Below are 16,553 nucleotides of genomic sequence, written 5' to 3' on the forward strand. Positions count from 1 at the left end.
ACAATGGGTAGAGAATGTAATGTACAGTGAGTATACCAAACATTGGGAACCCCCCACCCCGAAAGTGTTCCACAGGGATGCTGGCCCATGTTGACTCCAATGCTTCCCACAGTTGTCAAGTTGGCTGGATGTCCTTTGGGTGGTGGACCATTCTTGATACACACGGGAAACTGTTGAACGTGAAAAAAACAGCAGCATTGCAGTTCTTAATGTTTGTACACTCAGTGTATGTCTGGACCCATTTTAGGAAGACAACTATCAATGTTCAAAGTGTGTGTGTGTTTGTGTTTGAGAGAATATGTGCATGTGAGCATGTGTGTGTGTGTGTGTGTGTGTGTGTGTGTGTGTCCGTGCGTGCATGTGTGCAGATTTGAACGTGTGCATCTAAAGTACACATACCATATATGTGTTAGTATTTCCTGTGTGTGGAACACGGTCACTCCTGAGATGTCCTGTCCCTTGACTGACTGACAGACAGACAGACAGACAGACAGACAGACAGACAGACAGACAGAGATATAATTACCTTGTCATCTTTGTCATAGTCCTCATCTTCATTCTCCAGCAAGTCCTCCATCGCTTGCTGCATGGTGGTTGTCACAGGAACAAGAGAAGAAGAGACACAAATACATGCATTACGTGGGGCAAACAGGCATTCTTATTCATTCTCATCCCTACAAATTGCACAATGCATACTGTACTTGTACTGTATATATGGTTGATGTCAACACAAGGCAATACAGGGCTGATTGTAGTCTCTTAGTCTTCCAGACCAATCTGAACCCATCTCTAACCTACACCCAGTCCCCCAGCTCTCCCATTACTATAGGGGAGTAGAGAGGAGGAGTACGTAGAAGAGGGGCTTCAGCAGAGTAAGCCCAATAACAAAGAAGTGTAACCATGTGTTTCACTGGTCCAAAACCGATGAAACAACAGCCATTACAGCAGGCCACCAATCCCTCCACTTAACCCCCCCCCCACACACACACACACACGGAGAGAGAGAATGAGAGAGAGAGGGAGGGAGAGGGAGAGAGAGAGAGAGATTGAAAGCAATGATGAAAGACAAATCATTCCATACAGTATGTATCTGGGAATGCTGAAGTGAGGATCAGGATGTGGAAGAAAATATGTTTTCATGGAAACACTTGCCCTTGCCTTCCTGTCTGTGAATGACAAGAAGTTGACTCTAAAAAGAGTTGTTAAAAGTTTTTTTATTTTTATCTCTCTGATAAAAACCCATACAGACCACCATAATTAGATATACAAGGCCTCTCAAATCACTTACAATCGGCCTAAATAAAGTATCTATACAATCTTAACATATGAAATTGATTCAAAACGACAGACAACGACAGACAGAGTCAGTAGTATCACACGTGTTTGTGCTGCCTGCTTGCGAAGTACTAGACCAGCATAGATCGTTACCCCCCCACCCTCCCCCGTCCCCCCATCTGTCAATCACACATCAAAGCTACAAGGTCAGCAGGAGCAGCAGTACCATAAACAAACAGGCGCATCATTAACCTGTGAGCTGCCAAGAGCTGCATTTATCTTGTCTCATAACCCCTACAACACCCCCGCCCTGCCTCCGCAAACAAGTTGGAGAAATCCAAAAACCACTGCTTCACAAAACAATAGCTATTTTCCCTTTGTTTCATTGGAATAATACATTTAAAAAAGTAACATAAGCTTATTATGTAAATACAGCTTCCTGCTGAAACTAAGATGGCTTCAGCTCCAGTTGTGTGTGGAGGGAGTAAATAGTAGTCAGAGGAGCAGTGTCTGTTTATAGTTCAGTAGGGTTGGCTAGCGGCTTCTTCTGGTACGGCAACTGCTTGGCATCTGACCATAAGGTGCTACAGAGGGTAGAGCGTATGGCCCAGTACATCACTGGGGCCAAGCTTCCTGCCATCCAGGACCTATGTATTAGGCGGTGTCAGAGGAAAGCCCATAAAATTGTTAAAGACTCCAGTCACCCAAGTCAAAGACTGTTTCCTCTGCTACCGCATGGCAAGTGGTACCGGAGCGCCAAGTCTAGGACCAAAAGGCTCCTTAACTAACAGCTTCTACCCTCAAGCAATAAGACTGATGAACAATTAATCAAATGGCCACCCGGACTAATACATTGAACCCCCCCTCCATTTGTTTTGTACACTGCTGCTACTTGCTGTTTATTATCTACACATAGTCACTTTACCCCTACTTACAATTATTATTGTCATGTTATTGTGTTACTTTTTATACATTTTTTTCTTTAGTCTATCTGGTAAATATTTTCTTAACTCTTCCTGACCTGCACTGTGTCACGTCCTGATCTGTTTCACCTGTCCTTGTGATTGTCTCCACTCCCCTCCAGTTGTCGCCCATCTTCCTCATTATCCCCTGTGTATTTCTACTTGTGTTCTCTGTTTGTCTGTTACCAGTTCATCTTGTTTGTCAAGTTTTTCTCAGCTCCTGCTTTTCCCCAGTCTCTCTTTTTCTCGCCTTCCTGGTTTTGACCCTTGTCTGTCCGGACTCTGAGCCTGCCTGACCACTCTACCTGCTCCTGACCCTGAGCCTGCCTGCCGTCCTGTACCTTTGCCCCTACTCTGGATTACCGACCTCTGCCTGATCTGACCCTGAGCCTGCCTGACCACTCTGCCTGCTCCTGACCCTGAGCCTGCCTGCCGTCCTGTACCTTTGCCCCTACTCTGGATTACCAACCTCTGCCTGATCTGACCCTGAGCCTGCCTGTCATCCTGTACCTTTGCCCCACCACTCTGGATAATCGACCCCTGCCTGCCTTGACCTGTCGTTTGCCTGCCCCTGTTGCTGTAATACACATTGTTACTTCAACACAGTCTGCACTTGGGTCTTACCTGAAATGTTATACACTGTTTGTTAAGGGCTTTAAGTAAGCATTTCACGGTAAAGTCTACACTTGTTGTATTCGGCGCATGTGACAAATAAAGTTTGATTTGATTTGTTCCTGACCTGCGCTACTGAGATACAGTCTTTCTTTCTCTCTCCACCCCAAGGACTCTTGAGGAATGGCCATTCAGGCTATGATTTCTCTCTCTTACACTCTGACCATGCTTAGAACAATGCCTTGTAAAATGCTTGTTCATGTTATTTTTTTAACTTAAACTTTATGCCTTGTATGTGAATCCATTCATTTTACAAAGTAATTAAATACACTTGTATTTAGAATCCATTCTCAGACATTTCTTCACTGCATATTATTGGCTAATTGCTTCGTCTAATCATGAGTCGCATGTGAGGTATTTATAATATCATACATGATAAATATTACTACACAATGAATCAACAACCATAAAGGAAGCACAAAAAAGAGATCATGGATTTTTCCAAACACAGCCTTTACTACAGTACACAGCACACTATCATACTGTAGGCCCCATGCTATCGAAAACAGAGCTATTAACTATAGATAGGCATGAACCACAGAGACAGAGGGAATGATAGTCATTCCCCTGTTTTCTATTCCTCCTCCCGTCTAGCCTGCGGTAAAGAGAACAGCCTTGTTCACCGGTACGAGAGTGTAAAATGTATGAACAAAAGGAAGGACATGTCATCTCATCAGCCCTGAAGATTTCCACAGCTAAACGCTGTGTCTCCGGAAGACATCAATTACCCCCCCCCCCCCCCCCCTCCCAATTCTGTAATGATGAAGACTGTTTGTTTATCGTATCATTCAGCTGTTTATCCCCTTATCACATCGTCTGAATTACCATCATTACAACGCAACGCTTCAAAGACTCACTGATGACAGGATGGTGGAACGCTCACACCGCCTGCAACGCGCTTCAATCCAACACTTTACCAAAGGGGAAATTAACATAGTCATAGCGTTCAAATCATCTGAACGGTACAGGTTATACTCACAGATTACAGAGGGTACATGTATATATACAAATACTCAGGTGAAATATGTCAAATACACAGCTTGGTGAAAGGTCTAAATAAAGTATAGACCATTTAGTGTGGAGTGGTGCTTGTGAACACATGCTCTGGAGGGCATGAGTCCTGCAGGGTTTATGTGTGTCTGGCTTGTTTAAAACCAGTTTATAGGGTCAGGGCCATGGCAAGCCATTTCCTCTGTTCAGTCATTAAGCCCCAGTAGGCCTCACATCCTGACACCTGTGTGCCCTAAAGGAGCAGGGAGCAGGCAGAGATATGGATGTACAGTAGGAAACTAGAGCAGACTTTTACTTGGCCTGCTGGCTGGGGGGAGGAGAGGGAATAGTAACCCTACAGTGGATGTGGATACGCCGGACTACCACTCAGGGCTTGGATGGGTCGATGAACCTAAACACACACACACGCACAAGGATAAACACACACACGCACAGGGATAAACACACACACATATACACAGGGATAAACACACACACACTAGACAAGATAGAAATCATCCTTTGCCATGCAAACACCATCCCCCTCTCTCCCTCCGACCCCCACCAAGTTTCCCTCTCTCCCCTACCGCCAGGCTGGCTGAAGAAAATCCACGATCTCTGCTCTCTTTCTCCTAACCTTTCGAATGATAGCCGCTAGTGGAATGATAGCCGCTAGGGGAATGATAGCCGCTAGGGGAATGATAGCCGCTAGGGGAATGACAGCCGCTAGTGGAATGATAGCCGCTAGTGGAATGATAGCCGCTAGGGGAATGATAGCCGCTAGGGGAATGACAGCCGCTAGTGGAATGATAGCCGCTAGTGGAATGACAGCCGCTAGGGAAATGACAGCCGCTAGGGAAATTACAGCCGCTAGAGGAATGACAGCCGCTAGGGGAATGATAGCCGCTAGGGGAATGATAGCCGCTAGGGGAATGATAGCCGCTAGGGGAATGATAGCCGCTAGGGGAATGACAGCCGCTAGGGGAATGTTAGCTGCTAGGGGAATGACAGCCGCTTGGGGAATGACAGCCGCCAGGGGAATGACAGCCGCTAGGGGAATGATAGCCGCTAGGGGAATGATAGCCGCTAGGGGAATGACAGCCTTAGGGGAATGATAGCCGTTAGGGGAATGACAGCCGCTAGGGGAATGATAGCCGCTAGGGGAATGACAGCCGCTAGGGGAATGATAGCCGCTAGGGGAAGGACAGCCGCTAGGGGAATGACAGCCGCTAGGGGAATGACAGCCGCTAGGGGAATGATAGCCGCTAGGGGAATGATAGCCGCTAGGGGAATGACAGCCGCTAGGGAAATGACAGCCGCTAGGGGAATGACAGCCACTAGGGGAATGATAGCCCCTAGGGCAATGATAGCCGCTAGGAGAATGATAGCCGCTAGGGGAATGATAGCCGCTAGGGGAATGATAGCCGCTAGGGGAATAATAGCCGCTAGGGGAATGACAGCCGCTAGGGAAATGACAGCCGCTAGGGGAATGACAGCCGCTAGGGGAATGATAGCCGCTAGAGGAATGATAGCCGCTAGGGGAATGATAGCCGCTAGGGGAATGATAGCCGCTAGGGGAATGACAGCCGCTAGGGGAATGACAGCCGCTAGGGGAATGATAGCCGCTAGGGGAATGATAGACGTTAGGGGAATGACAGCCGCTAGGGGAATGATAGCCGCTAGGGGAATGATAGCCGCTAGGGGAATGACAGCCGCTAGGGGAATGACAGCCGCTAGGGGAATGATAGCCGCTAGGGGAAGGACAGCCGCTAGGGGAATGACAGCCGCTAGGGGAATGACAGCCGCTAGGGGAATGACAGCCTTAGGGGAATGATAGCCGCTAGGGGAATGATATCCGCTAGGGGAATGACAGCCTTAGGGGAATGATATCCGCTAGGGGAATGACGGCCGCTAGGGGAATGACAGACGCTAGGGGAATTGACGCCGAGACAGACATCCCAACGAACATAAAGGTAAACTCTCTCTCCTCCCCTCTCCTCCTCCTGGTTTTCCTCCTTGATATGTGAGAGGGTTTTAACTGCTGCTGCTGGGGTCTTCCCCTCTCCAGGCCCTGCTTGGTATACTGTCTGTGTGTGTGTGTGTGTGTGTGTGTGTGTGTGTGTGTGTGTGTGTGTGTGTGTGTGTGCTCGTGTGTGTGTGGTGTGTAGGTTTAGGCTCTGGAGGAGAGGGGCGATCAGAGTGGAGGGCTGGAAGACTGATAAGGAGAGTAGGCAGGCAGAGTCTATCTGACCCGACCCTTCACAAGCTGCAGAGCCCTGCTCTCACAGGGAGGCCTTCTGTCTGGACTGACTCAGGCCTTGCTCACCCAGCAGGGGGCAGGGAGGGGTGTGGTTGGCTGCTATTATTGATCACACAAACCAGTCCAAGTGCCAATCATTATCATGACAGCATTCAAAAGAGATACATAGAATATGCACTCATTTTCATTTCCAATGTCTTGGCATACACATGTCAGCATTGAGTCAGTCAGAACAATGCAAAGACCTCTGATTTTTGTTCAAACAAGACTGGGATAGACTTTGTTTGTATCTTTGTGTCTTGGAGAGGGCTGGTCTGTGTGGTAGAGAGAGGGCTGGTCTGTGTGGTAGAGAGAGAGGGCTGGTATGAGTTGTAGAGAGGGCTGGTATGAGTGGTAGAGAGGGCTGGTATGAGTGGTAGAGAGGGCTGGTCTGTGTGGTAGAGAGAGGGCTGGTATGGGTGGTAGAGAGGGCTGGTATGGGTGGTAGAGAGAAGGCTGGTCTGTGTGGTAGAGAGGGCTGGTCTGTGTGGTAGAGAGAGGGCTGGTATGGGTGGTAGAGAGGGCTGGTATGGGTGGTAGAGAGAAGGCTGGTCTGTGTGGTAGAGAGAGGGCTGGTATGGGTGGTAGAGGGAGAGGGCTGGTATGGGTGGTAGAGAGAAGGCTGGTATGGGTGGTAGAGAGAGGGCTGGTATGAGTGGCAGAGAGAGAGGGCTGGTATGTGTGGTAGAGAGAAGGCTGGTCTGTGTGGTAGAGAGGGCTGGTCTGTGTGGTAGAGAGAGGGCTGGTATGTGTCGTAGAGAGGGCTGGTGGTAGAGAGGGCTGGTCTGTGTGGTAGAGAGGGCTGGTATGTATGGTAGAGAGGGATGGTATGTATGGTAGAGAGGGCTGGTATGTGTGGTAGAGAGGGCTGGTATGTATGGTAAAGAGGGATGGTATGAGTGGTAGAGAGGGCTGGTATGTGTGGTAGAGAGGGATGGTATGTGTGGTAGAGAGGGATGGTATGTGTGGTAGAGAGGGATGGTATGTGTGGTAGAGAGGGATGGTATGTGTGGTAGAGAGGGATGGTATGTGTGGTCGAGAGGGATGGTATGTGTGGTAGAGAGGGATGGTATGTGTGGTAGAGAGGGATGGTATGTGTGGTAGAGAGGGATGGTATGTGTGGTCGAGAGGGATGGTATGTGTGGTAGAGAGGGGCAGGCGCCTGACTGAAGAAAGCAGGTGTCACAGAGTGGGTAGAGGAAGTGCTGAAGTCCCCCCCCCCCCCCCCCCCCCCCCCACACACACACACACACACACACACACATACACACCTACACACCTACACACCTACACACACATACAAACCCAAACCTACACACACCTACACACACACCACACCACACACAGACACACACACACAACCCAAACAGTCAGAGAGAGCAGCAACAGAACAACATCAAAGACTGCGGTAGAACACGGAGCAGGAGTGCTGACACTGTTAACAACGACGGGTACAGAGGTTCACAAGGATAAAGAGGAGGAGGCTGGGAGACTGGCGCGGCGTTCTCACCCCGCTATCAACACCGTCTGCCTGCCAGCGAAGACGGGGCGGCACGGGGGAAATTAACGGGGCACAAACGCTCCCAGTCAAAAGTGACATGACCTTTTGATTTTGTCACCGAATGCCATGTCTACCTCTGCACTGAGGAGAACCTACCAGGCACCGCAGAAGCCCTCTCTCCCTCTCTCCTTTTTGTCTACCTCTGAACTGAGGAGAACCTACCAGGCACCGCCGAAGCCCTCTCTCCCTCTCTCCTTTTTGTCTACCTCTGAACTGAGGAGAACCTACCAGGCACCGCCGAAGCCCTCTCTCCCTCTCTCCTTTTTGTCTAGCTCTCTGTATTTGGGGCAGGGCCACTGTGGAGGTTTTCCTTTGGTTTGAGTGAAGACAAGCGGAGCCAGCCTGCTCTCATCCTTTTCTTCTTCATCAAAATATCGGCTGGCCGGTGTGTGAGAGGCAGAGAGAGCGGCAGAGAGGCAGAGATAGAAAGAGAGAGGGAGAGAGAGAGAGAGAGGGAGAGAGGCAGAGAGAGAGGCAGAGAGAGAGAGAGAGGCAGAGAGAGAGAAGCAGAGAGAGAGCGAGGCAGATAGAGAGAGAGGCAGAGAGAGAGAGAGAGAGAGAGAGAGAGAGATCACCGGCATCTTTCTGCACCATGACAGCTCATGCTATAATGAACACCTCCACAACATCTGGTAAAGAGTTTTCCAGACTAGTGGCTCGACAGTGCCGGTCGGTCTTCCAAGGACGGTCATCCAGGCCTACAGCTTTTCCATTGCAGCTGAGCTGTCCCCCGCTTGACTGAGCCCAGCCACCCGGCAACCCGCCCCAGCAATAACCCAGAGACAGAACCCACCATACGGTTCCACGTTTCCAGGATGGGAAATGGGTGACTTCACACTTTAGGGGTAATAGTAATGTTAGTGGTGCTGGTAGTAGTGGTTCTGGTGGTAGTGGTGCTGTTGATAGTGGTGCTGGTGATAGTGGTACTGGTGTTGGTGGTGCTGTGGTAGTGGTGCTGGTGGTTCTGGTGGTATTGGTGCTGGTGGTAGTGGTGCTGTGATAGTGGTGCTGATGAGAGTGGTGCTGGTGGTAGTGGTGCTGGTAATGGTGGTGCTGATGGTATTGGTACTGATGGTATTAGTGCTGATGAGATTGGTGCTGTTGGTAGTGGTGCTGGTAATAGTGGTGCTGGAGGTATTGGTGATGGTGATAGTGGTGCTGGTTGTAGTGGTGCTGGTATTGGTGGTGCTGATGATAGTGGTGCTGGTAAAATTGGTGCTGGTAGTATTGGTGCTGGTGAAAGTGGTAGTGCTGCTGGTGAAATTGGTGCTGGTAGTATTGGTGCTGGTTAGAGTGGTGCTGGTGGTGGTGGTGCTGGTTTTAGTGGTGCTGGTGGTATTGTAGGTGCTGGTGGGATTGTAGGTGCTGGTGGGATTGTAGGTGCTGGTAGTAGTGGTGCTGATGGTATTGTAGGTGCTGATGGTAGTGGTGCTGGTATTAGTTGTGCTGGTGGTATTGTAGGTGCTGTCATCCTATCTGTGTCTACAGACACTAGTCTACACTATCACCTCCCCACAGTAGGGGTCTCTAATAAAAAGCAGAGGGCCAGTTTGTAAGCTTGAACAGCTTTCCATTTTTAATTAAGTAACTTCGAGTTCCATAATTTTTCAACTGCAATGCGAATGGCAAACAATGATGCTGTGGCATTGGTCAGACTAACTGTCTGTAGCTGTAAAGATGTCTTAGGACCCTGTCTCCACAACTGTAATCTCTCCCTCCACCTCTCCTGTCATAGCTCACATGGCCCAGCAGTGCCTGCTATGTTAATCATAACTTTCCTCCATAACAAGCCACACACAGCCTTGGAGAGGGTCACACACAGGGCACCTAATGGTGCAACAGTTGACAGACATGATAACAGGGTTAGAGGTCAGAGGACGACAGTTTAAAAGCAGGGGTCAGTGACATTGTTGCTTCACCAGGCCTTTAATAGCTGGTCTAAGGCCAGCTTTTCTGTTCAGCACATCTACTGGTCAAGGTTCAGGCCTGGCTAGGGAGAACTGACCTACGAGCATCAGTGACCCTGAGGTGAAAATTACAGCATGTAGAAATACAGTGACTGTTTGTCCCCCCCCCCCCCCCCACAGAATGGGAAACACTGACTCAAAACAAACAGACACACCAGTTGTATGCATGAGGAGCTTGGCGCATGCCTGTTTGTTTAGCATGGTTTTCATATAACATTCTCATTCCTTTACACACATCCCACAGTCCGTCTCTCTGTCGCTCTCACAGATGTGTACTACTGTCTGGTTGGTTGTGACTGCTGTGTGTGTCTCTAGAGGGCTCATATTACTAGAAGGTGAAATGACTGCCTGCCTGCCCGCCCGCCCGCCCGCCCGCCCGTCCGTCCGTCCGTCCGTCCGTCTGTCCGTCTGTCTGTCTGACTGACTGACAGTGTGAAGACAGCAGCCGAGCCCAGGTGGGAGATGCAGGGTGATACACTCCTAGAATGACCCTTACAACATGTCACAGCTCCTCAACCATCACAAAGAGAGGAAAGGAGGAGGAGGGGCAGCCTCATCACATTCAGTTTTACCTATCATCAGCAACTAATATCACACGCCAAGACAAGAGACTGCTGATTTTCTACAGAGGACATCTTTTGTGCCAGCTATAGTGCATGTTCCCTCAGTGCAACAATCTCAGAAGTAAGGTGGGGATAAATGTTAAACAATTAAACAAATGTTCCTGTATATACAGTACACTCCCTATATAACAAACAAGCACACACACGAACAAATGCACAAAGCACACACACTCATGCAGACACAAGCACAAAGACATGCGCACACACACACACACACACACCATCCCCGGAGTTGATAAAAACAAACTTCCCTTCTTTTAGGGACTGCGAGTGAGTCGAGTGGAGTGCTGTGACTCATCATGGAATTGAGGCTAGATCAGGGGCTTGGACTAATTGGAAGCAGACCTGTGTGTTTGTTTACTGTGGCGGAGAGCCGACCCCCCACCCCCCCCCAGCTCCACTAATAACCCTTCACCATCTAGTCCCTCCAGCCCCCCTGTCCCCCCAGCCCCCAGCCCCACCATTACCGCTATGGAGGTAAAGAAATAATGAAATCCTTTTTTTTTGTTGAATGTTTTTGGTCAAGCAATGCTGCCATCTACAGGGGGACATGTACAGAGCATTGACACAGAGGCGAAACGCAGAAATACACTAGCGACTATGCTCCATGATGTGCATACTGTTATGTATGTGTCCTTTCCATTTTTAAGAGATACCTTCAACTTCCTTCCGTTGAAAAATACATTTATTGGTTGCTTTTAATTGTGACCCAGCTACAACATCTGCACTGGCAAAACACATCTACTGTATGCCTGAAAAACACATCTACTGTATGCCTGAAAAACACATCTACTATAAGCCTGAAGAACACATCTACTGTATGCCTGAAGAACACATCTACTGTATGCCTGAAGAACACATCTACTGTATGTGTGAAAAAACACATCTACTGCATGCCTGAAGAACACATCTACTGTATGCCTGAAGAACACATCTACTGTATGCCTGAAGAACACATCTACTGTATGCCTGAAAAACACATCTACTGTATGCCTGAAAAACACATCTACTGTATGCCTGAAAAACACATCTACTGTATGCCTGAAGAACACATCTACTGTATGCCTGAAAAACACATACAGTGCCTTGCGAAAGTATTCGGCCCCCTTGAACTTTGCAACCTTTTGCCACATTTCAGGCTTCAACCATAAAGATATAAAACTGTATTTTTTTGTGAAGAATCAACAACAAATGGGACACAATCATGAAGTGGAACGACATTTATTGGATATTTCAAACTTTTTTAACAAATCAAAAACTGAAAAATTGGGCGTGCAAAATTATTCAGCCCCCTTAAGTTAATACTTTGTAGCGCCACCTTTTGCTGCGATTACAGCTGTAAGTCGCTTGGGGTATGTCTCTATCAGTTTTGCACATCGAGAGACTGAAATTTTTTCCCATTCCTCCTTGCAAAACAGCTCGAGCTCAGTGAGGTTGGATGGAGAGCATTTGTGAACAGCAGTTTTCAGTTCTTTCCACAGATTCTCGATTGGATTCAGGTCTGGACTTTGACTTGGCCATTCTAACACCTGGATATGTTAATTTTTGAACCATTCCATTGTAGATTTTGCTTTATGTTTTGGATCATTGTCTTGTTGGAAGACAAATCTCCGTCCCAGTCTCAGGTCTTTTGCAGACTCCATCAGGTTTTCTTCCAGAATGGTCCTGTATTTGGCTCCATCCATCTTCCCATAAATTTTAACCATCTTCCCTGTCCCTGCTGAAGAAAAGCAGGCCCAAACCATGATGCTGCCACCACCATGTTTGACAGTGGGGATGGTGTGTTCAGGGTGATGAGCTGTGTTGCTTTTACGCCAAACATAATGTTTTGCATTGTTGCCAAAAAGTTCAATTTTGGTTTCATCTGACCAGAGCACCTTCTTCCACATGTTTGGTGTGTCTCCCAGGTGGCTTGTGGCAAACTTTAAACAACACTTTTTATGGATATCTTTAAGAAATGGCTTTCTTCTTGCCACTCTTCCATAAAGGCCAGATTTGTGCAATATACGACTGATTGTTGTCCTATGAACAGAGTCTCCCACCTCAGCTGTAGATCTCTGCAGTTCATCCAGAGTGATCATGGGCCTCTTGGCTGCATCTCTGATCAGTCTTCTCCTTGTATGAGCTGAAAGTTTAGAGGGACGGCCAGGTCTTGGTAGATTTGCAGTGGTCTGATACTCCTTCCATTTCAATATTATCGCTTGCACAGTGCTCCTTGGGATGTTTAAAGCTTGGGAAATCTTTTTGTATCCAAATCCGGCTTTAAACTTCTTCACAACAGTATCTCGGACCTGCCTGGTGTGTTCCTTGTTCTTCATGATGCTCTCTGCGCTTTTAACGGACCTCTGAGACTATCACAGTGCAGGTGCATTTATACGGAGACTTGATTACACACAGGTGGATTGTATTTATCATCATTAGTCATTTAGGTCAACATTGGATCATTCAGAGATCCTCACTGAACTTCGGGAGAGAGTTTGCTGCACTGAAAGTAAAGGGGCTGAATAATTTTGCACGCCCAATTTTTCAGTTTTTGATTTGTTAAAAAAGTTTGAAATATCCAATAAATGTCGTTCCACTTCATGATTATGTCCCACTTGTTGTTGATTCTTCACAAAAAAATACAGTTTTATATCTTTATGTTTGAAGCCTGAAATGTGGCAAAAGGTCGCAAAGTTCAAGGGGGGCGAATACTTTCGCAAGGCACTGTATATGCTCCATCTGCCATGAGTGCCATGTGTGTTGCTGTAGAAAACAAGAAATAACGTCCAATAAATTCCTAATTCTCTGGTAATACTAAAACTAGTAGATTCACAGCAACATTCATTAAATCCTGCTCTATATATTTCCAATTCAAGGCCATAAGAAGTTCGTTCTACTTGTTGTTTTCATTGTTTTAACGGCTATCTGTTCCAAATCCCGTATATTCTTTTTAACTGCGCACTCGTGAAAAATTGGGTAATATATTTTGAGAGACGGGGAACTCTTCCCTGTGCATTCTAAGGTAGTCTGGAAACACACTTATTAAAATTAATCACTTCATTGTTCACGCTCGCACCACTCTCTCACGACTCTCCAGGTGCACCTCGGCAATGATTAAAACATGTCCACTTCTCCGTGACATTGCTTTGACACTGTTTAATTGGAATAAGAGATAAAAAATACATGAATTAAATAAATATACAACCAGGTAAGTGGCATAACGTTGCTCAAGGTGACAAGCTATTACGTCCTCTCTTTGCCTCAAAATATGCAAAGGAAGAATTTGGGAGCGATTCTTCAAAGTTCAAGGCACTTGGCATTTCTCATTCAGAAACGCAGACAGAATTTCCCTCAGTGTCTATTTCGTGGTTGTATTATTTTGGGATTTTTTTTATTCTTTAATTCTTCTTTACTATATCCAGAGGGAAGGTGCCAATTAAATAAGTCCACTCCTTAGTCCCTTCCTGTTACCTCCAAGTTTACAGATTTTTTTAACGAATTATTTTGTTTAAATGCATTTACAATAATGGTGTCTAAGAAAAAACACATTGTATATTTTCTATGTAGGGGTTTTGTATCTATTTTCCATAGTAAATGTGTCATTATATTTATGATTAAATCCATATCTATTGAAATGAGATTAAATAAATGATTGACAGAAATGCGTGTGAGATGTAAACGCTTGCCGTATGGGACAATTAAGAGGGCAGAACAGCGTAGTGATACATGACAGGGACACTCACCACTTCTTGCCTGGTGTCCTTCCCCGAAGAGATGAGGATATAGTTCCAGGCCAGCGGCAGCAACAGAACCAGAGGAATCATGTAGAGTTCAAAGTTCCACACCACCAGAACAAAGACCTGCATAGGGAGAGAGAGAGAGAGAGAGAGAGAGAGAGATAGAGAGAGAGATAGAGAGAGAGAGAGAGAGATAATTGAAGATCGATAGAGAGAAAAACTTAGGAACTTATGTAGCTGAGACCTGCAATGGCACTTGCACACACACTTGCATATCGCATAATACACAAACAGGAAAGCAATACCACACACAGACCCATACATAAGATACTATGACAGCTAATGCAACAGAAGAAAGACTTAAATGGACGGCCATGGTGACAAAACAGGACCCCTGAACCCTGGGCTGGGACAGGGCCTATCTTCATCTGAGGATGAGGAAGATGAGTATCGGCTGTCACAACGTTCCCTCACAAACACCTATCATCCATCATTCACTGGCCTGAGGTCACTTTCTGTTTCAAGCCCAATTAGTTAAAATTACCTTCACCCTCAACCCAGCACCTGACCAGCCACACAATGAGCCGCTAACCCTGTCACCCCTCTCCAAATACCCCTATTCCACCTCCCTAGTCAGCTGTTCCATTGATCCCCTCTCTACACCTTATCTCTCATCCTAACTAAAAAAAGCATCATTCCAGAACTGAGCGCCCCCAAACCTGCGCAGTACAGTCATTTGCAACCCAAACATAAATGATCACGATCCTATGAAAATGAAATGCTTACGGAGACATAATTCACAAACACTAAATGGTTGATAGTCCACTTTTGTGAAAGTATAGATAAAGTACAGATAAAAAAGATGACCTATTTCTCTTTATATCTCATAATTTCACAAAATGTTAAAAACATCCTCCGACATCCCTATTTTTGATGAAGAAGATCAATGTAGAAAACACATAACTGAAATGTGAAAAATGTTTCATTCATTCAAATTATTTCAAGTCCATAGAAACAGTCTTGAAATATGGGATGGGAGAAATGGGTTTTCAAAATGAATTACATCTGCAACAAATGCATTTATAAAAGATCGCTATAGTTTTAAAGGTAAACTTTCACTGGCAATGAAAATATGTTTTTAAAACACTGAACAGCTGATATATTGGGTGGTCACACCTTGTACAGTCAATGATGATATATCCATGATAAAGCTATACGTTTGGTTGAATAAAGTACATTTTAATCCAGGAAAGTGCTAATGATGAGAGATGTTCCCTAGCCTCTCATGGAACAGCTGAGGAGTTGGTGGATACATAGTGGATGTGTAAGTCCTCACCTTCTCTGTCCCCCGTTTAACAAACATCTTCCCCCCTACTGACCTCTCTGTCCTCCTGCTGCCTCCCTCTACAACCCCTGCCCTAACACTAGTGTACTGGATCAGGTGTGTACTGGACTCTCTTTCTCTCCCCGTGGATCATCATCCTACACCTTAAAGCCCCAGAACCCAATGCACGCATGCCAGGCGCACACACATAGAAATTCATTCATAATTTAGCACCACAGCTAAAATATATAAAAACATGTTTCTACCTCTTTCTCTGTCTTTAATAAAGGTCTGTTAAGGGAATTGGAAAAATAATCTTCAATAATTCAGGAGTGCTTACTAGAAAAATCCAGCACCCGTCTTAATATTTCAATATCCTTACGTGAGCAGACACCATACTGGCTGAGTGAGAGCTGAGCCAGTATGGTGGACACTATACTGGCTGAGCGAGAGCTGACACTATACTGGCTGAGTGAGAGCTGACACTATACTGGCTGAGTGAGAGCTGACACCATACTGGCTGAGTGAGAGCTGAGCCAGTATGGTGGACACTATACTGGCTGAGCGAGAGCTGACACTATAATGGCTGAGTGAGAGCTGACACCATACTGGCTGAGTGAGAGCTGACACTATACTGGCTGAGTGAGAGCTGACACCATAATGGCTGAGTGAGAGCTGAGCCAGTATGGTGGACACTATACTGGCTGAGTGAGAGCTGACACCATACTGGCTGAGTGAGAGCTGACACTATACTGGCTGAGTGAGAGCTGACACCATACTGGCTGAGTGAGAGCTGACACCATACTGGCTGAGTGAGAGCTGAGCCAGTTTGGTGGACACTATACTGGCTGAGTGAGAGCTGACACTATACTGGCTGAGTGATAGCTGACAGTAAACTGGCTGAGTGTGAGCTGACACCATACTGGCTGAGTGTGAGCTGACACTAAACTGGCTGAGTACTGGCTGAGTGAGAGCTGACACCATACTGGCTGAGTGTGAGCTGACACTAAACTGGCTGAGTGTGAGCTGACACCATACTGGCTGAGTGTGAGCTGACACCATACTGGCTGAGTGAGAGCTCAGCATTCTATAGCGTTCTCTCTCTTTTTATTTTATTTGACCTTTATTTAACTAGGCAAGTCAGTTAAGAACAAATTCTTA

General features: G+C 46.6%; 1 protein-coding gene across 4 annotated transcripts in view; it reads right to left on the bottom strand.

The window, feature by feature from the left end:
* Positions 1–16,553, bottom strand: part of LOC139410650 (multiple C2 and transmembrane domain-containing protein 1-like) — a 272,821-nt gene that overhangs the window by 45,172 nt on the left and 211,096 nt on the right. For all 4 annotated transcript variants that reach the window (XM_071156008.1, XM_071156009.1, XM_071156010.1 and 1 more), the window contains 2 exons: positions 14,075–14,191; positions 527–583 (listed from right to left, as the gene is read on the bottom strand). In XM_071156008.1, coding sequence (XP_071012109.1) covers positions 527–583; positions 14,075–14,191 — 174 coding nt within the window. The remainder of the gene's footprint in view (positions 1–526; positions 584–14,074; positions 14,192–16,553) is intronic.

The sequence above is a fragment of the Oncorhynchus clarkii genome, chromosome 6 (genome assembly GCF_045791955.1).
Source record: "Oncorhynchus clarkii lewisi isolate Uvic-CL-2024 chromosome 6, UVic_Ocla_1.0, whole genome shotgun sequence".
Lineage (NCBI taxonomy): Eukaryota > Metazoa > Chordata > Actinopteri > Salmoniformes > Salmonidae > Oncorhynchus > Oncorhynchus clarkii.